Source organism: Indicator indicator, chromosome 1 (genome assembly GCF_027791375.1).
Source record: "Indicator indicator isolate 239-I01 chromosome 1, UM_Iind_1.1, whole genome shotgun sequence".
In the NCBI taxonomy this organism is placed as follows: Eukaryota; Metazoa; Chordata; class Aves; order Piciformes; family Indicatoridae; genus Indicator; species Indicator indicator.
The window spans coordinates 67542248-67562842 of record NC_072010.1 but is presented as its reverse complement, the minus strand read 5'-3'; the positions used below and the strand labels follow the sequence as shown (position 1 = coordinate 67562842).

The following is a 20595-nucleotide window of genomic DNA, read 5'->3' as shown; positions in this document are numbered from 1 at the left end:
TGCTTATCCAAAACCAGTGGTCCAAGGTTGATAAAGCAATCAATTCAACATCTCACCTTCTTAAATTCTACCTTTTTTTTATCTGCCTCTAGGTTGGAAAAATCCACAAGAATGCTGCCCGCAAAAGAGAATACCACGTACTCTTCATGGTGATCACTACGGTTATCTGTTATCTTGTGTGCTGGATACCCTATGGAGTTATAGCATTACTTGCAACATTTGGTAAGCCAGGTGTGGTGACCCCAGTTGCAAGCATCATACCTTCCATCCTAGCAAAAAGCAGCACTGTTTGCAATCCCATTATCTACATACTTATGAATAAACAGGTAAGACATTTATTATTTTAAAACTGTAATTTCTTCAGTGTTTGTCAAGCATTTTTGACCACTGTGACTACCAGTCCTATGAATATGTCTTTACAAGAAGGACGTTCAAGGCTTCTGCAAATGATATTACTGAAGCCTTGCTATGGAAGTGTTTGCAATCAAAAATGTATTGTGAGACAGAGAGAACGGTTTGCTTACTGACATTGCTTTTGTTGTTCTGAGGCACACTGGGTGTTCATTAATTTGTATTGTGCAGAGTTAGTTGCCAAAGGTATCAGATTTACAAGAAGAATACTCAAATATTTGGGATGGGAGGGAGAAAAGAGAATCAAGAAAAGGAAGGGATTTCATGACCTTGAAAACAATATAAAGGAGGAGACCTTTTGAAATACCATTTTAGTGACAGATCCTCTTGAAAACAAATGGTCATTGTAATTACAAGGGGTTTTTGGACATCTATATCCATCCTGTTAATTTCGCAGTTCAGCTACATGCCAAAATAGATAATTAATTTTGTCTCATGAGGACCAGTTCTATCACTTCTGAAATGCCTAGGTCCAGTATTGGTCATTTGATCCTGTAAATGACATTTTCAGCACACAAAAGTGAGCTTCCTGATGTTTCTGTGTTGACAGCTATGACTCTGAAGTTTGATAATGGCAGATCTGGAAGTTTCAGAAGTGTTTTGCAGTAAGAAATTTGGAAAATATGCATGGTGTATGAAAATGTTTTATATTTTTATTTACATTATGTGTTAACGTAAGGGATTGCTCTCAGTTTCCTTTCTGTGTTATGTTCCATTACACCAGTATAAAACTGCTAAACCCCTTCTATCCTGTCTTGCTCAGTTTATGCTGGAGCCTACCCATAGTATTTATCAAGATTAGCATTATAGAGTTATGGGGCCTAGATAAGGGAAAAGTTTAATGTAACAGCCAAATATGTTTCAGTTTTGACACAGCCTGAGAGCTTGATCTGCTTCATCTAACTTAAAGTACTTAAACAAGGAATCAATTGACCTGGAGTCTGAGGAGAAGATCTTGGGTAGGCTGTGAAAACCCCGTGAAATCAGAAGGAAAAAACAGTATTGCCTTTCCCAAGAGCAGGACTTCATTTCCAAAGTCTAGTTTGAACTGGTGTAGAAAAAGGTAGAGAGGTCCATTTGAGAAGTGCTAATGATGAAGCAAAATAGCAACTTTTTCCTCCTTCTCCATACCTTTTACAGTTCTTACGGAAACTTCTCCACAGAAGCATCTGTCTGGCTTCTTTATTCTCTGAGCACTTGGCTGAGGTCCTTGACTTCCATAAGATCACCTGACCACGCTGTGGTCACTGGATGACACTTGTAACATTGATAACAAGTACATTTTTGCATTGTCTTTATACCTGGAGCACATCCCAAATCGCAAGAGTATGGAAGGTGGTGGAGCGATACAGGTCCTAAAAGACACGAACTTGGGACAGAGCCTTGGGTGCCTCTGTATGTCATGAGAACAGAACCAGTTGCACAATTACCTGTGCTGACAACCTGGCATCCACAGATACACACAAAGCTAAAACTGGTTTTGTATTCTCAAAGTGCTCCAAACAGTTATTGTGTGTTCTGCAGCATCTTGTGAGGCAGGCATGCTGCTGTGGGTGTGCTGAAACAAAAAGCTCACTGCTGAGAAACAGTTGACTGGCAAGAATAAAACCAGGGTGCTTGCAAATCACAGGAATGTAGCAAGCTGTCTAAAATCCTTGCAGTAGCTGCCTCTTGCAGCTACCAAAGAAATACTTCTGAACGCTTTAACTTGTTTCTCAATACGGGGTTCACTTTTGATTCAGTTTATCATCTCTTACAAGGAAAGATTAGTGTGGGATGAGCTAAAGATCTGTTAGGACAGTTTTAAGGCCAGGCAGGCTGTTTCCTAGCAGCAGAAACTGAAAAGACTGTTCAGCAATTCAGAAGAACCATAGCAAACAGTTTCTGAAATACCATTCCTTAGTCTCCAGTCACATGTGAGACCAATGCATTAGATGTCTCTCTTTAAAATCTGCGAATATTTCATTTGTTTCCCAAGTGTCTACTGTTCCACAGCTGCCACTATTTAACTATAAAAAATGCAAGAGAGCAAAGTCAAATCAATCTTGGAGGGTGGATCATTAGTTGCCAGCTGGAAGTTGCTGCATGGGTTGGGTTTTTTCATAGCTAGCTTCCTTATTGTTGCAGGAATCAAGACAAAAAAATCATTCCCGAAAAGGCAGTCAGATTAGGGGTAAATACATGTCACTGTAATAAAACCAAAGTAATGGTTAATGCCTAGCATTAATCAGCAGCTCTCATCTGCTGTGCCACTGGGTATCACCGGTAAAAATAATTGGCTTTATCTGACACTGAGGAATGAGCTTCGCTCAAAAAGGGTGAAACACGTCCCTCTCTCAGTTCCCTTTCCTTTCAGAACAAGAACAATAGTAGCAGCCTCATCCCAGCTGCTCTGTGTTGTTGTCATACTTTTTTGTGAATTTTTTTTGTGAATTTAACACCTCAGGTAAAGCTCTCTTCTTCCCAACACTCAGCTTTTCTGGGATTCATACTTAGCTGAGAATTGTCACAGGAGACTGGTGCCTTCCAACACAGAAATTAGTTAGCCTGCATTTTTCACAGTCCTCTTTCTGGATGTGAGATGCCATAGCAGGCCATTTACTCCTGAATCTTATAAATACACTCAGATCATATAGATTAAATTTTAGTTCTCTGTGCATAAGCTAACTTCTTTGCTTTGGGACATGCCCTGAAGATTGCAAAATGGCATTGGCTGTCTGCAGCTGTGGTGTTAGCTTCTAGTTATCATAAATCAAAGTAGAATATCATGGAACCATCAGACTCTGAGTCAGCCTTAAAACTCATCCTGCAGAGTACAGCTTTAAATTAGATGTCAAGCAGGCCCTGAGTCATTTCCATGGTTCAAGAACCTCAGTACAAAAGTTTTGTCTTTATTGTTGCATTCTGATCTGAGGCAGTAAAATACTAAGGAAAATAGTGAATTTCTTTGCATCTTCAGCGTCTCCCTCAGGTTGGACAGCATGGGGCATGCTGCTCTCCTTCTGCTGCTTTTTCCAGGAGGAGAGAGATGCACCATTTAAGCTGAACTGTTCCTGAGCTGGTAATATCATGCCAGGCAGATATTAAGCTTCATTGACAAAGCTGTAAAGTATAAAACTGCCTAAGACTGAGTGGCGCTTGGGTTGAAGCTGGAGGAGAAATCTCTCACTATGGATGACTCTTTTGCCCATTGGCAATATGACCATATGTGCCTGGGGCAGCCCTCCCTGAATGGTAGGCCCTGAAAAAAATGCAGCACAAAGTTAAGTATCATACCAACTGGGCTGACACTGCCACCCAATTACCTGAGCAAGCTGGAGAGGGTCAGTATGCTTAGGCTGTCACTGTATCAGCCCTTTACAGTTAATGAAGTTATGCAGATTTTATGTGTGATCTTCTCTTACCTCTCTAAGTGTCTTATTTCCATCACAGCTTTTATTAATGTCATCTGTCTTCAAACTTCTACCCATGCAGCCACCCCAAAGAGACTTTTAATAACAGCTTCAACTACTTTCCCTTCACCATGGCAGTGCTGACTGAAACCTGCTTTCACGTTACATGCAAGCAGGTGTTTGTAGCTGTAGGTTTGCTGTCTTGAGGGTGATAGCTGAGAGGCATCCTGCCGAGGGGCATCTTGTCAAGGGGCATCTATAGAACGCCACAGGAACCCCAGTATAGAAGTGATTTCTGGCTGGTGTAAATGTATGTGAAGACATGCTACACTTGCAATCAGAGGATAGCTGGATAACAAGTGTGACAGCTTTTGAGGTTAACCTTATCTTATGTATCAGAAGTTCATTCTTTATCAATGTAGAGACTAAGATATGAATAATGAGTGCTTGAGTGCTTGAGAGGGTAGAGTTATAGATGAGACAACAGTGACATTGAGTGAATCTGCTCTTGCAATTTCACATAATTTCAATTTAGCACTCAGAGAAAATAGGGATTTGCTGCATTGCTATTGACAGCCAAATTTAAGTTAAACCTGTATCTCTCAAAGACAGAACTAATCACTTGAAGCCACTGATCATATTCTAAGCCACAACCTTTTTTGGATGTAAAATAGCTTTGCTCCATACAGCTCATGGTCTTTTGACTAATTACTTCCACACATTTAATCACTCAGTGCACTTAAGGCTCACTGGACTACTGAAGCTCAGGCTAGCATGTCTAATACTGTTTTGCATATTACAACTGGCAAAAAAGTCCACCCAAATGCTGGGATCAGCAGTGTGCTATTTTGGGTGTCAGAAAGTGCCTCTGAGCAAATTAAGGAGGGAGACTGTGAGGGAAGGAATGTATTAGATGTGAGTAAAAGCCTCATTAGTGGTTGGATTTCTACTCTCATTCTTCTTGTATCAAAATCATTGCACTTAAAATAAATAGGAGCAGACCCTATAATTTCCCCTGAGGATCTGAAGAAGAGACGCTAAAAAGAGTATGCATACTTGTTTGAAAACAATTAATGTCGTGACCTTTCCAAATTTATCATGTATTGGAGAGTGAAGGGAGGCCGGACGAGGGAGAAATTAAATAGGAAAAATGAACAAAAGATGCCAACTGCAAAGACCAAAGACTTTCCCCCTTTAAAAATTTTTATTCTGGTGGACAATGAGATCTGATTAATAATAATGTCCTTAAAGAGCGTTTTTTAGTGAGACCTGGACCCAACATGTGCAGCCGCTTTCCTTATGACTGAGCACTTAGTCATATAGTCCTGTTGCTGCAACAGGACTATTCACACATTGATTCTCTTCAGATTTATCTGCATGCACACAAGTTACAATAAGATGCCTGGGCCCAGGCTGAGAGCCTCTGTAGAGAGGCTGTGAAGAAGCAAAGGGGCAGTGTTAAAGTCTGATGTGTGATAAACACAAGTTAACCTACTGGGGAAATTCCACATCCCTGCCGGGTTAAGATATGTGAGCAAAAGGAAAGGCATTCTCATATTGTTTTGCTAATGGGGAATGTCTGATAAAGCACCATCCAGAGAGCCAGTGCTGACTCAGCTCACGTTAGACACCTCCCAGGCGCACAGCGGTGGCAGTGTCCCAGGAAGGCTGGGACACCACCACCACCTGTACCCTCACGTAGTGGATCACACTGCCCAGGCCAGCCCGCTCTTCCAGGGCCTTTGTGGAACTTCCCTGCTGCCAAACTAGAAACAAGGACTCCTTCTTTCTTTAACGATAGTATGTTTGTACCTTGCAGATGCAGTTTTCTAGCAACCCTTTTCACTGTCCTTCTTATCTTACCTTATGTGCAGAGCAGAGAGAAATGCATACACACTTAGGGAAAGAGAACTACACATAACAGCCATAAAAATAAAATAACAACCTTAACATTTCCCAACCGACTGGATAACAGCTGTATTTTCATAGATGATTTTCTTGGGGTATTATGCATTTTTCAGTATTTCCAACAAAAAGTAATGTTTCATTTTTGTTTCATTCATGTGCATAATTTAATGCTGTTCTGGTTCATTTTTAGGTTGCCCATTTTCCTACTTGGAAAACTTAGATACTTTATCTGCAAGAGCACACAAAAATTAAGGATCCAGAAACATTGTATACAATGCAGGGACAATTATGCCAAGCCTCAATTTATGCATAAATTGGAGCATACCTCTTAAGTCCAGAAAAGAGATCCTGTTTGTTTGGTTCAAAACATTCTAGAGGTTCCCGGGCTTGCCATAAGATTTATTGTAAGTTGTTATAAATTTTCATTAACATTACAGGCTCACAGGATGTTAGGGGTTGGAAGGGAGCTCCGAAGATCATTGAGTCCAACCTCCCTGCCAGAGCAGGAACATAGAATCTAGCACAAGTCTCACAGGAACACATCCAGATGGGTCTTGAAAGTCTCCAGAGAAGGAGACTCCCTCTGATCAGCCTGTTCCAGTGCTCTGTGACCCTCACAGTGAAGAAATTCCTCCTCATGTTGAGGTGGAACCTCCTGTGCTGTAGTTTGTATCCATTACCCCTTGTCCTATCACAGGGTGCAACTGAGAAGAGGCTGTCCCTCATGTAATCGTTAATACTCATGATCTGGGTTTTTTTGTCTATTCTCTTCACTGGTAGCTGGGCTGACTTTGAGTAAATAATAGTCAACATAAAGAAGCAATGCTGCATTACCTTCTCAGTCATCTGGAAATGACAAGATGTTTTTGGCCAAATAGAACTGCAAACCTGAGCTCTTAAGTTGAAAAGAGGACAAGTCAAACTGATCTCTTAGTACAGAATCCTCTACAGTAATTACAATACTATAGTACAGGTCAGAAATATTAATTTATTTCTCTCCCAACATGCAGTGTTATGACTTTTTGAACATGAGTGGCAAAAAGAAGAAAGGTCTCAAGAGCACCTTGGCTCCTATCATAAGGTGTAAGTGCATTTCACACAGTGATTTCAAAATTACTTTAGAAATTTTTCCCATAGCTCACAACAAAAGCATTGATTCAGGTAAATATCCTGGGCATTTTACTAGGGTCCCAACCAGCCCCAGCCACCCTCTATGATGCCCTAGGCCACATACTTGGTACAACCTATCTGAGTATGTTGACATGAGCTCAGCCTTGTCCTGCCTGCTATGTGAATGCTCTTTGGAGCCTGGACTGGCTTCAATGTTACACAAGGGTTTAGGACCAGTGCAAAAGTGGGAAGGGGGCAGCCAGGCCAACTCTTATGCAACCAAAATATTAAAGTTGAAAACTAATATACGTGTAGGAACATAAACACAGGTTAAGCACAGTGTAATGACTTTTAACTCATGTTTAAGGAATGCAGTAATGGAAATGACATCCAGTTAAAGACTGTCCTTTCTGGCAGCAGTATCTCTTAACATAAGCATGATTTTAAACCAGATCTAATATGTTGATGTCTCTTCCTAAACTGCTGTTTTGGTAGCACTGGAGAAACATGGGGTTTCACAAAAGGGTGAAGGGACCTCCACATAAGACAAGGGAAACAAACAGCTCAGAACACGTCAGGGAAAACACAATGAGGAGGGTTTGTAGCAAAGGCAATGGGATCCTTTTGCAGTCCATATCCACCCCATAAGTGAAAACAGATATATCTGAAAGAAGAAAAAAGAGGATAAGCCAAAGAGAGTAAAGATGAGGTCAAATTTGAAGTGACAAGTAGTGCAGAAAGAGAGAGGGAGGATCCCTGAAGAGCCCGTGGTATCTTCATCAAACACATAGGGGGACTAAGTGCACCCTCAATGACATCAAATTCAGTGGTGCAATTGAAACACTTGGGGGAAGGGATACATCCAGAGGGACCTTGACAAGCCCCTGGGCAGCGGTCCTGTGCAAATGTTATGAAGTTCAACAAGGCCAAGTGCAAGGTCCTGCACATGTGTCAAGGCAACTACCAGCATCAATACAGGATAGGGGATGATGGGATTGAGAGCAGCCCTGTGGAGAAGGACTGGTGAATGAAAAGCTGGACTTGAGTTGGCAATGCATGCTTCCAGCCCACAAAGTCAACCCTATCCTGGGCTGCAACGACAAGAACTGTGACCAGCAGGTCAAGGGAGGTGAATCTCCCCCTCTGCTCTGCAATGGTGAGATCCCACCTGGAGTACTGCATCCAGCTCAGGAGTCCTCAGCACAGGAAAGACACAGACCTATTCAAGTGGATCCAGAAGAGGGCCATAAAAATGGTCAGAGGGCTGGAAGACTTCTCTGCTGAAGAAAGCCTAAGAGTCTCTGCTGAAGAAAGCCTAAGAGAGTTGGTTTTCAGCTCAGAGAAAGATCCAGGGAAATGTTGTTGCAGTCTTTCTGTATATAAAAGGGGGTTATAAAAAAGACAGACTTATTATTAGAGACTGTAGTGACAGGGAAAGGGGTAGTGATTTTAAATTGAAAGAAGGTAGATTTATACTGCAAGTAATTTTTTATGATGAGGGTGGTGAGAAGACACTGAAACAGATTTCCCAGAAAAGTTATGGATGCCCTGTAATTGGAATTGTTTAATGCCAGCTTGGAACAGGCTTTGAGCAACCTGATCTAGTGAAAGATTTTTAACTTTTGGTCAGTCCCAAAGTGGCCAGGTGTTTGGATTAGATGATCATTGTAGGTCCATTCCAACTGGTACTATTCAGTTCTGCCCTATCCTATCCTATCCTATCCTATCCTATCCTATCCTATCCTATCCTATCCTATCCTATCCTATCCTATCCTATCCTATCCTATCCCATCCTAATAAAATCTAAACACAATTACAAACATCTTTTATACTACTGTTTGCTATACACAATCTCATGCTCAAAAGTAGTCAGTGTTCTTGGTAGTGTGCAAATGCCTGTGATCAAGAATATTCCAGTTGCCATCACTAAGGTGTAGTCATAGCCAAAGCAGTCCTGCAAAGGTCCTGTCTTTTATTGTTTGCATTCCCTTGCTTTGTAGACAATGAACTGCTCTTGTGGTATGTGCATGAGGTGGCAAAATCAACACTCCACTGAATGATGTGTGGATTTCACAGTAATATTTTTCACCTTGTAATAACTCTTTTCGCTTTCTGAAATTGCAAAAAATTCACATGGAAAAGACCTCCAACAAACCAACAGTTACTCAGATTATAACCTCTTGGGACTCTGTATTTCACCTGGGAAATAACTTCTTAGAGTTCACTGGCTACTGGTAGAGGACTGACGCTTCAATGCATTGGGAGTTATTTCTGTTTTTCTACTTTTTCCAATGCTTAACTCTCTTGATTATTGTTACCTCCAGAATCTGAACTGAAAATAAGAACATCAGTTCTATAGTGGCTTCTTCAATCTGTTTATTTAAATCAGGATCAAATGTTCAGGAACGAGTGTACAGAAATATGCAGGGATCCATTACATGAAGGCTCTGGTGAGACCTAATAGTGACCTTCCAGTACCTGAAGGGGGCCTACCTACAAGAAGGCTGGAGAGGGACTGTTTACAAAGGCCTGTAGCAACAGGATGAGGGGCAATGGTTTGAAACTAAGAGAAGAGTAGTTCTTTACCATGAAGGTGTTGGAACACTGGAACAGGTTGCCCAGTAGTTGAGGCCCCATCCCTGGAGATATTCAAGTCAGGATTGACAAGGCTCTGAGCAACCTGTTCTAGTTGAGGATGTCACTGCTTACTACAGGGAGGCTGGACTAGATGACCTTTGGAAGTCCCTTCCAACCCAAACCATTCTATGATTCTGTGGTTCTGTATAGGGTACAACTTTTGCATACTGAGAACTTTAAGGGTGATTGCTTCAGATGAACTATTTTATTCCTTTAGGGGAAAATACTTACTCAAGATCTCACAACTCAAGTATTTATTAATATGTACTTTAGTCATAGTAAAATTGGGATAGGAATATGTCAGCATAAACCTATCACAATCAGCTAGAGTCTTTCTTTTAATCCTAGTGGGCTGATCTAGAGTCCATGGGTGAAGAACTGAAAATATAGGAGAGAACTGTGTAGGCAGAACAGCATATTGATTATGACTAAATAAACACATACATTTTTCAGGTGTCAAAATACTTCTTGTTATGCTTTGAACTTTCAGCAGAATGGGAGTTACTTAAAAAGGATCTAGAATTACTCAACTCATATTACAGTAGTAATAGACCCTTCATTTCTTCTCACAAAATAAAATGTTACTGTAGGGACTGGTAAATCTGCTGCTGCCTCTGTCAGTCAGGATCCATCAATTACTGCAAAGCCCTGAACAATTCTGCCTTAATGAAATGGGAATAGGAAATAGAGGCAGCATCCATTTTGTTGCTGTTCAGTGAAGTTCTTTCCCTGTTCTTGTTCCTCACATTACTTTAATGCATTATTCTTAAGTTTCTTTTATGTAGGAAGAATTAACCTTCACATTTGCTACCCTTTTTATATACTGTATGGGTTTTAGTTGCTTTGTTTAAGGCCAGGAAAGAGAATATGTGAGACAAATATAACTGGTGGGCTTTTTTCCTGCAGAGAGAAACCCTGTTGAAAGCAACAGTGCTGTCTTAAACCAATGTGCATTGAAGACATAGCAGCATTGTTAATATTATGCTTTCATGTGCACAAGCAATGCCTTTAAATTTCAGCAGCCATGCTGGTTACATTGAAGTATAGGTAAAGAGAAGTTTCTCTGTGTTTCCTCTAACACAGTAACTACCCCAGTTCATGATCCCTGCAGCGTTGACCTCTCACTGTTCACTTTGTACAGCCTCTCATGCTCTCGCATCTTTCTTGAGGTCTTATCCAAAGAGTACTTCTAGATGACCAAGGATTATCAGAATATACATTGTACTGTATACATTAAAATAAGGCAGTATTTCTCAGTTATTAGTATATGCTCTTTTGTTTCTGCCTTCCCTGCTCTTCTACCAAGGAACACTTCATTAGTATTGTTTTGGTAACAGCATATTGATTTGGTTTTTTTTCTCGTTTCTACTCTTCTTGGAATGCTCCATCAGACAGCTGACTCCTCACCTCCAGAGAGGAATATTGTTAGCAAAGAAAAATGATGTTGCTTGATCCAGTAGAAAGCTTTAGCAAACCCTCCCTTCTGAGAAAAACAGACTCAGAACCTGGCCTAGAGCAGAATTCTTCCCACTTTTCCCTCCTGGTCATTTCTCCATACATTTGTCCTCCTTGTACTCAGGATCTAGCACTTTTTATGATGCTTCTGGCTTACACGCCTCATGGGTAGCAAGACTGGGCCTAGGGGTAGCTCTCAGGCACTTTTGGCTTGCATGAGAGACACATCTTGTGTTTTTTGCTTTAATTTGCCAAAAATTCTTCCTACTGTCCCTGCTTTAAGCTGAGGTGTAGATACTTTAGATCAGGAATGTCACCTAATCTACATAACATCAGCCAACTCACAAGTCATGAACTCTAGCTTCTTGAGGCATGTTCATTTTACATTTCAATGAACAGCTCTGAGAATTACTAAACTATGCTTACCAGATGTAAAAAAAAAAAATACCCAGATAAAGTCTTCTAGTTTTACAGAAAATGATTCAGAACCTCACCTCTCTTTCATTCTACTCCTTCCCCCACCACTACTTCCCCTTCCTCCCCCTTCTCCTTTCTCCTTGTGCTGCATAGAAGACACACCTGCTGCACAACATAGTAACCCTGCAGGATGTAGCCAGTACACCACATGCACCAGTGCTCCAGGACTGAGGGTGGAAAAAAACCCCATGGTTTAGAAGGTGGGCAGCAAAATATTTCAACCAGGAAGCTCAACTGCAGACAGAAGACTGGGAGTGAAGCAATTAACAGTATCTGACACAGCCTGGAGTCAGCATTGGTAGCAATTTCCCCTTCTGGCTGCTTCCATAAAAAGCCAGGGAGCTATGATATCTATTGCCTGCCCTCCTGAACCTCTTGGGGTTTCTGGAGTCCACTAACAAGCATATAACAAGTTGTTACTACAGTAATTGTCCCTTATCTGTCAGCATCCTGCAAACAAGAAGGTATTTGATTCATATTTGTCTATGCACAGAAACAGGTCACCAGAGGAAATGGGTTTTCTTATTTCAGTTATCATACAGAGGACTATAAGCACATGGAAGAGGTTGTTCAGAGTGTAACAACATGACCCTATGAGTCTTTTCTAGGATGAATTTGTGAGAATCATGTTTACAAAGAAGCTGAGCCTCAGCAAAAGTCAGTCACCATTCTTAACTCTACCTATATCCCAGCACATTAAACCTGACAGCAGCAAGATGAGCACCAAGAGATGAGCTGTGTTTCTCTCCAAATATGCAAAAAATAAGAAAAGGAAACTATCAAGTTCCTATTTGGAAAAAGAGCACTTCTGCCTCTCCATTTGGTATGGTACACTTTTCTATATCTTTCTAGCTGTTTCTTTCTCCTTCCTTGTTGTGATTCATCATTCCTTCTCTCTCCTCTTCCCTTCTCCTGGACCTGTAGTCATAATTTTTAGGAGTCCAGCAATCACACCAGCAATAATTTCCCCTGTGATTTGTCACAAACTATTTGTACTGCCAGTTTTCTTGTGGCTACTTTGCCTCCAGTGAAAAAACTCCCACTATATTACTGTGTTACAGCCAGTTCCCTGTCATTTTAAGATATTCATTTTACATTTCATCAAACTTAATAAGCATTTACTTGAACATTAGTGTATTTTTAGAAACAAGAAATAACAGGGCATGAACTTCTAACATACCTTGGGTATCAAGTCATGAAGCTTCAAGGTCAGGCTGTATTTCCAGAAAAGTGCATTAATTTCTTTGAAGTGCTCTATCTGAAATAACTTACCACTGCAGTAAAGTAGAATCTAAGTATAAAAAATAAGGAAAGATCCATGTATGGAGTGGACATTGGTAGGTTTTGGAGTGCAGGAGCTAAATCCATACTACTCTGATAAAGCAATCAAATTATCCATTTGCCACCCTGGAAAGATCAAGATGGCAGGAGAGCTAGAACAGAAGTCCAACCAAACCACAAGTGTTAGTGAACTGTTCGTACTTATTGGTGAAGTAGTCCCACAGTAAGCCATGATAATCATAGTAATCATTGGTGCAGGTGCAATTTTCTGCATAAGGTAATGGATGTGATTATACCAAAAAAATGGATTCTCCCTTGCATCTAGAATCATAACAGTTTGGGTTGGAAGGATGCTTAAAGATCCTCTAGTCCAGGGCTCCCTGCAGAAGCAGGGACATCCTCAATTAGACCATGCTGCTCAGGGACCCATCCAACCTGACCCTGACTGTTTCCAGGGATGGGGAATCTACTATCTCTTCCGGCAACCCATGCCAGTGTTTCACCACCCTCACTGTGAAAAAAGTCTTCCTTTTATCTAGTTTAATTATGCCCTGTTTTACAGATTCACAGATTGCTTTGGGTTGGAAGGGACCCTCAAAGGTCACCTTGTCCAACCCCCCCGCAGTGATCAGGGACACCTCCAACTAGATCAGACTTGCAGTTTTAAATTATTATCCCTTTTCCTGGGGCAACAAGCCCTGATTATAAAGACTGTCTCCATCTTTCTTACAGACCCACTGTAAGTACGGAAAGGCCATAATATCTCCCTGGAGCCTTCTCTCCTCCAGGCTGAACAACCCAAACTCTCTCAACCTTTCTTTATATATCTATCCCTCTGATCATGTATGTGGCCTCCTCTAGGCCTGCTCCAACAGGTCTGTGTCTTTCCTGTAGTGAGAACTCCAAAGCTGGATCCAATACTCCAGGTGAGGTCTCATCAAAGTAGAGCAAAGGTGCAGAATCACTTCAAAAGGTTCATGCTGCAGTCAAGACAGAAGAAAGCTGAAGCAATCACTATGAGACATGTCTTTCAGATAGATCACAACAGGTGAGCTAATAACACAAATAAACAGACAAAAATGCCTGTTTGAAGTTTGACCTATCAGAGAACTATGTCCCTCAGAGCTGCTCAAGTGAAATACAGCTGACTTCTGTAAATATAAAGATAAAAGATACATCCTTCAAAGACATCTTGTTCAGAAAAGGGCAAGTTTTGGAAGTAAACCTGAAAATGAGATGCCTCCACGGTTCCCTACTATTAGAAATGTCATGTCACACCTCCTGTAGCTGTCACTGACAAAGAATAGGGAGCACAGCAAGATGTTCTCTGTACTCCACACAATACAGTTCATGGGTTGCAACCTCCTACTGAAATACCGTTTTGTATGCAGTGAGACAAGAACGTCCTCTCGTGTCATAGAGACTAATGAAGTTGACTGAGCATTTTATCAGAACGAATACAGTGATCATGTTTTGTTGGGTTTTTGTTTGGTTGGTTTCTTTTAAAATTAAAACCCACCACAGTAAAAGCAAAGTTGATGGATTTGAAAGGCATCAATTTATTGCTTCATACATGCATCCCAGCATTCAGTTTATCCCTTACTGTAACTCACTGTCCTGTTTTCTGAGAGGTGTTTAGTTGCAATATTGTGACATGTAGCAATTAGGCCCTCAGTGATGTCTGCCAGGATGTTATGTAATACACAGGATGAGTTGCATGATTACTGGCTGCCAGCTTACACAACGGTGATCCAACTTTCATCATTCCACTAATGTGTAACTAGCTTTATTGTTGGCATGGACTCATGGTGACTCTCTTGGATGAAAACAGTGACTGTCACCTCCAGTGGCCCAATTCCAGCCACATTGTAGTTCAAATACTACCAAAAGGAGCAGAAGGTCTCACATTTAATGGATGTAAGCAGACTTGTAGCCACTAAATGACATGCTATTTCACCACAGACTGAATGGCAAGTTATGTTTTTCCTTTGGTGGGCTGTTTCTCATTTTAATTACTATTGATCAAAAAGGTATTCTCTCATTCTTTAAAAGAAGATGCTGGGTTCCTTAATTGGATGGCACAGATACTTAGCTGAAGTTCACTAACACTTGAGGGTTGTCTCTAGTGGCACAGAGTCAACTTGGAGGCCTGTGGCCAGTGGTGTTCCCCAGGGATCAGTACTGGGTCCAGTTGTGTTCAGTATCTTTATCAATGACCTGGATAAGGGCATTGAGAGTACCCTCAGCAAGTTCACTGATGATACAAAACTGGGGGGGTTGGCTGATACCTGTCAGGCTGTGCAGCCATCCAACGTGACCTGAACAGGCTGGAGAGCTGGGTGCAGGCAAACCTCATGAAGGACAATAAGGACAAGTGCAGGGTCCTGCATCTGAGGAGGAATAACAACAGGCACCAGTACAGGTTAGGGACTGCCCTGCTGGACAGCAGCTCCACAGAGAAAGACCTTGGAGTGCTGGTGGACAGCTAGTTCTCCATGAGACAGCAATGTGCTCTTGTGGCCAAGAGAGACAATGGGATCCTGGGATGCATCAGTAAAAGTGTGTCCAGCAGGTCTAGGGAAGTTCTTCTACCCCTCTGCTCTGCCTTGGTGAGACCACACCTGGAATATTGCATCCAGTTTTGGGCTCCCCGGTTCAAGAAAGACAGAGACCTGCTGGAGAGAATCCAACAGAGAGCCATGAGGATGATTAGGGGACTTGAGTATCTCCCCTATGAAGAGAGACTGAGAGACCTGGGGCTGTTTAGTCTTGAGAAGAGAATGTGTGTAAATATCTAAGGGGTGGATGTCAAGTGGAGGGGGCCAAGCTCTTTTTGGTGGTGTTCACTAATAAGACAAGAAACAACAGGTACAAGCTTGAACATGGAAGATGTCACCTCAACATGAGGAGAAACTTCTTTACAGTGAGGGTGATGGAGCACTGGAACAGGCTGCCCAGAGACGTTGTGGAGTTTCCTTCTCTGAAGACTTTCAAAACCCACCTGGACGCATTCCTGTGTGGACTACCCTAAGTGGCCCTGCTTCGGCAGGCAGGTTGAACTCGATGATCTCTTGAGGTCCCTTATAAACCTCTAATGTACTGTGATACTGTGAGTATAACATCAAGTCATCAGAGCATGAGCCCTCCTTAGAGGGCTTGACTATCCCAAGAAATTTACTGCCAAACGTAGAGCAGTATGGTATAAACTCCCTGGGCAATCCTAGAGCACTCGCTTGGGTAGGCACATTCACTTTAGAGTAAAACTGGCTTTACAATATTTGCCTCTTTTCCATAGTTTACTATGGAAGCTACTTGTCAGCCTATCTGTCCATTTCCATTTAAGATTTCATTGCAATTGTGGGCAGAACTGACAGCCACCTCCCCTGTTTTATTCCATCTGCAGTTCAGTGTCATTCACTCAAGGCAATATGAAAAGACCATTACTACTGAACAAACAAAACCAAATGTTTTATTTACAGGAAAAAATCTGTACACTGTGCATACATAAAAATATACAAAATCATAATAGAAAATATAAAAAAGTGTTAAAATGTATACAAACACTGCTTAAAAATGTGACTCTTGTAAAATCTTGAGCTTTGTTATTAGAGTACACATTCATTTAAAAAAATCATCATACAAAATAATTCTCAAAGCTATTAAAAAAGTACACAGTCTATATTTGAATAGTTCAATGACTGACATAAGAATGATGGGATGATATGAATAAATGTAAGACTATTACACACAGCTCAAGAACAAAACTCTGAATCTGATCACTAAGCCAGAGAGAAGAAATTTGCAGTTTCGAAATTCCTTCATTGATGCATGTGTGCCCAGACATGGGCTGCTTTAAGTACCAAACAGTTAAATCAGGTGTCCTCCTTGTGTGTGTGAGGATAGCTCCTTGGAAAGATTCAGATGCTTTCTATTGACAGTCTTCTGAATTATCTGCTTCAGAAAACAATTTCATCTATTCAATACACACCAGCTTTAGAGAGCATGAAAGGAAATATCATAGCCATTTATTTCCATAGTTAATGCATTTAATATTCCTTTCATGGTACATCTGTGTCACTGTCCATCCTTAAAAACTGCTGAAGAAAAAGGAACTTAAAGAGAAAAAAAAAAAAACACTACATGTTTTTTTGAACTAGTGTTCAATTCAAACCACCTCTAAAATGACTATTCAGTCTGTGCAACCATCAAGTGTAGACACCTGTCTTCATTTAAGAAAAAAACTGTCCTGGTTTTCCTGACTTTGGCAAAAGATCTACAGCAAATAGTTCAGATTTTGGATGCTTTCAACAAAGAAAGTGGCCTGACTAAAGACATGCAATGATTTAGCTAAATTTGTATAGAGAGAGTGTAGATCAGAGAGTGTAAATTACCGCCCCCCCTCCCGCCCCCCGCCTCTCTCTCTCTCTCTCTCCAAAGGTACTTATTTTTATGCTAATTACACTGACTATACTGGTGTTTCAACAGCATAAAACTCCACAGCAAGGTAAAAAAAGATGTAGTAGTTTCATCCAAAGAATGACTGACTAAACTTAGGAGTTTATGCTCAGATAACCTTTAGAACTACAAAGGAATGAAACAATCAGTACATTTGTTTTTTTCTAGCAAAAAGATTTTGGCTCAAAATAAGGCAAAAACTTACTTTTTTTTTTTCTTGAATAAACAGAAGAATACCTTCTGAATGCATAAAATGATAGAGCACCGCAAGTCAGAAAAGCTACAGAATTCACAGTGGAAAAAAGAGCATAATGAAATTCAGCATAAACTCAGCACATTTCCTAAAGCTGCTGCTGTGTTTCTGGTTTGTTTCAGCTAAGTTCAACTGTTTTCCACAGCACCAGGGCACAGAAATTAGGCTCAATAACTTCTAAAGGCAACTTACTCCTATTTGTCAGTAAAACTCCATAGATTTTTAAACCTATATTATTGCAACGCATGTGAAGGGAGCTCAGGGGCTGACTAGCAGAGGCATTTGCTTAGCTGATGATACACCTCAAGAACTGGGTTTGGGCAAATCTTCTGTCTCTCTTAATGTTCCATGGTGTTAGTGTGCAATAACCACATGGGAAAGTTATGAAGCCATGTCTATATTTTTTTTCCCCTCAAAAAATTCACAATCTGGTTTTGAAAATCCATTTCCTTTCATACTGTCTGCATTTAACAATGTATCTAAACCCAGCACTTTATTATTAAAAGATACATGGCTCAGTGTCACTGCATGCTCATCATCTGAAATATACTGAACACAATCTCCCTTCCTCCTGCAGTGGATGGGGAAATGCTGATAAATGTCAAGATAGTTGCTGGGTTCTTATAAAAAACAGCAATGCCAATGCCATGGAATGTAAGTTGTGATGAGGGGAGCACCTCTGCCAGTCATTTATGTTTCCCCTTTATTTCTGCCCCTTTCTCTCTTGCTGCAAGAAGTGAGCCCTCAGTTAGCAGACCAGGCACACTTGGACTTGGGCCAAAAGGCAAAGAAGGACAAGACATAGTACAGGAGTAAAATCTCTTTAAGGAGCCAAAAGGTGTTTGAGCAGGCAGACCAGTGAAACATCACAGTGGAAACCAGTGTTGGGAAGCCATGCCAGGGATGCTTATCTTTTCAAGATGGGCATCACAAGTTGGTCTTCTTCCTCTGTGCGCAAGCAAGCATTTGCAGCCCAGCTCTGCAGCATCTTCCGAGGTGATGGTGCTATAGCACCCACATTTGCACTTGTGGAAGGAGCACTGCTGTATAAATCAGGATACAGCAAAGAAAAAGCTTCTGTTGGGAGGCCTTGAAGGTGCACAGTCCAGTAAATTAAAAATATATAGTTCATTTTATAACATCTCAGACTTGGTTCTGCATTATGATCTAAATGATGCATGAAGTAGGTACTGTGTAATTTGTCTTATTCTGTACAACTCCTATGTTGATTCTTCTGACAGATTACCAGGGGAATAACACAGCATAGCCCTGCTGTGGGCAGCTGAGCAATGCAGTTTGTAGTATTCCTCTTCGTGCAAATCAAAGTCAAAGGTTAGTGGTTGCAGACCAGTCAGAGTAATATGCTGCTTCTTCAGAATCCGAGGATTTCCATCTTATGGAAAAGCAGCACATTCACTAGTTCTAGAAAGCTAACCAACTGGCTTCCTTTACAAAGATGGGGTAGCTAACCCAGCATACAGGAAAGAATGACATGTTTGACTGCACTGTTCAAACACCTTGTATGTTTTGCAAATAGGGCACCAACCATATGGAAAAACAGATTAGTCTTATGCAGGTTATCTATTCTCCACAAAACTAAATAACAGTGTTATTAACTTTAACAATAAAAGTTGCTGCCATATGTTACATTAAAAATAAATCAGTATGTAATATATCCAGTCTAGGGCTAGTATGAACCAGAATGATTTATGGAGGTAACTATCTACACACTACAGAAGTACAGTTTTTAGATCATCTGGACATACTTTATGTCTACAAAAGGAATATTAAGAGAATTATAAAGGCCAAATTAAGAGGCTACATGGGAAAAGAAGGCTAAGACCTGTGTCAGACACATATTCTTTACTTTTGAGGAAGAAAAATCATCAGAACTCCAAAGAGTAGAGTGCGAGAAAAAGGATTCTGTGATTATATTTACACTAATGAAAAGGAAATAGTCATTAATATTATAATTAATATTATCTGCACTCTTCAAAAAATACTTTCCACCACAACCACTCAGCTATTCTTTCCCCCCTCTGAGCTGCCAGCTTTTTCACTAAATGGATATGAGTAGAATACAGCTGTGCTTTTGTGTACATACATTCCTGCTGAACTTACCCTAAGAGAAAGGGTGTAGATGTGTGGAAAAAAAAAATCAAAACATTAACCTCCCACCAGTTCGAAAATCTGAAATTCAAGTCTTCCCAAGAAAAAAATAATGCTTTAAATATATTAGCAACTAAGCAGATTTTTTTGAAGTGCCTTAGAATATATTCTCATTGTGTGTTAGGAAGGAAAATAACAAATGATCTCTATACACAATCCACAGTCATGGTTTTTTGAGGCAATACAGCTTCTCTGGGGTATAGACTTTTAAACTGTTAAATAAAAAATCCTGATCTTCTTGTCAGAAAACTTCCTATGGTTTCTTAACAGCAGTAACTTGTGAACAAGTGTGTCTGATTTGGAACCTAATTATATACCTAACAAATTATGTCTGTAATCCTGAATGCTATCTTTGCTGCAAAAAGCTAAGCTCCCTCTGTACTTGCCTTCAGTGCTCCACAGCCTCCCTCAGCTTCCTCTGGATCTTCCTTATCTGCACAGACCAGGGGAAGGCATCACTTCCATCTCACACCTTCCTGATAGGCCTCCCAGGGAGAGATTTCTCCTGAATGGGTTACAAATATGTTTGTTGCACTCTAAAAAATTGAGCCATTTCTCTTTTCCTTCTGCCTTACACAGTGAGAGCAAGCATGGGAATTTGGCATCAAAAATATATCCAGTAGTTTAACTTGTTTAGCTGTGCATACAGCCACCTCCATCTGCACTGACTTCATAGACACCATAAGGTCCCCTGTTACAGTTGGAGGTCTGTAACTGAACCTGTGTCTGAGGAATTGAGGTTTGCTCCTGTCAATGACTGCACAGCTTGGAGTAGTGATGACATCATTCTTGGAGAGCGTGAAATTCCTTCCCATGGAGCCATGAGAAATGCTGCATTGTTCAACTGGCCACTCAGTACATGAACAATAGAGACTGTTTCACAATGCCAGGTTTGACAGTTAAGTAAGTTCATGTAAAAAACAAAAGTTACAGTCTAGCATATGTGGCATAAGAGACCACCAATAAATTCTGACAGTCACACCCACAACAATACATTATATTTCTGCCTAAGTATGTCCTTTGCACCTTTCATGAGCTAAGGTTTCT

The 20595-nt window shown here is 40.7% G+C and overlaps 1 protein-coding gene across 1 annotated transcript in view; it reads left to right on the top strand.

Moving 5' to 3' along the window:
* Positions 1-20595, top strand: part of LOC128974576 (pinopsin-like) — a 99708-nt gene that overhangs the window by 76070 nt on the left and 3043 nt on the right. Inside the window, exon 3 of the mRNA XM_054391245.1 lies at positions 93-326. Coding sequence (XP_054247220.1) covers positions 93-326 — 234 coding nt within the window. The remainder of the gene's footprint in view (positions 1-92; positions 327-20595) is intronic.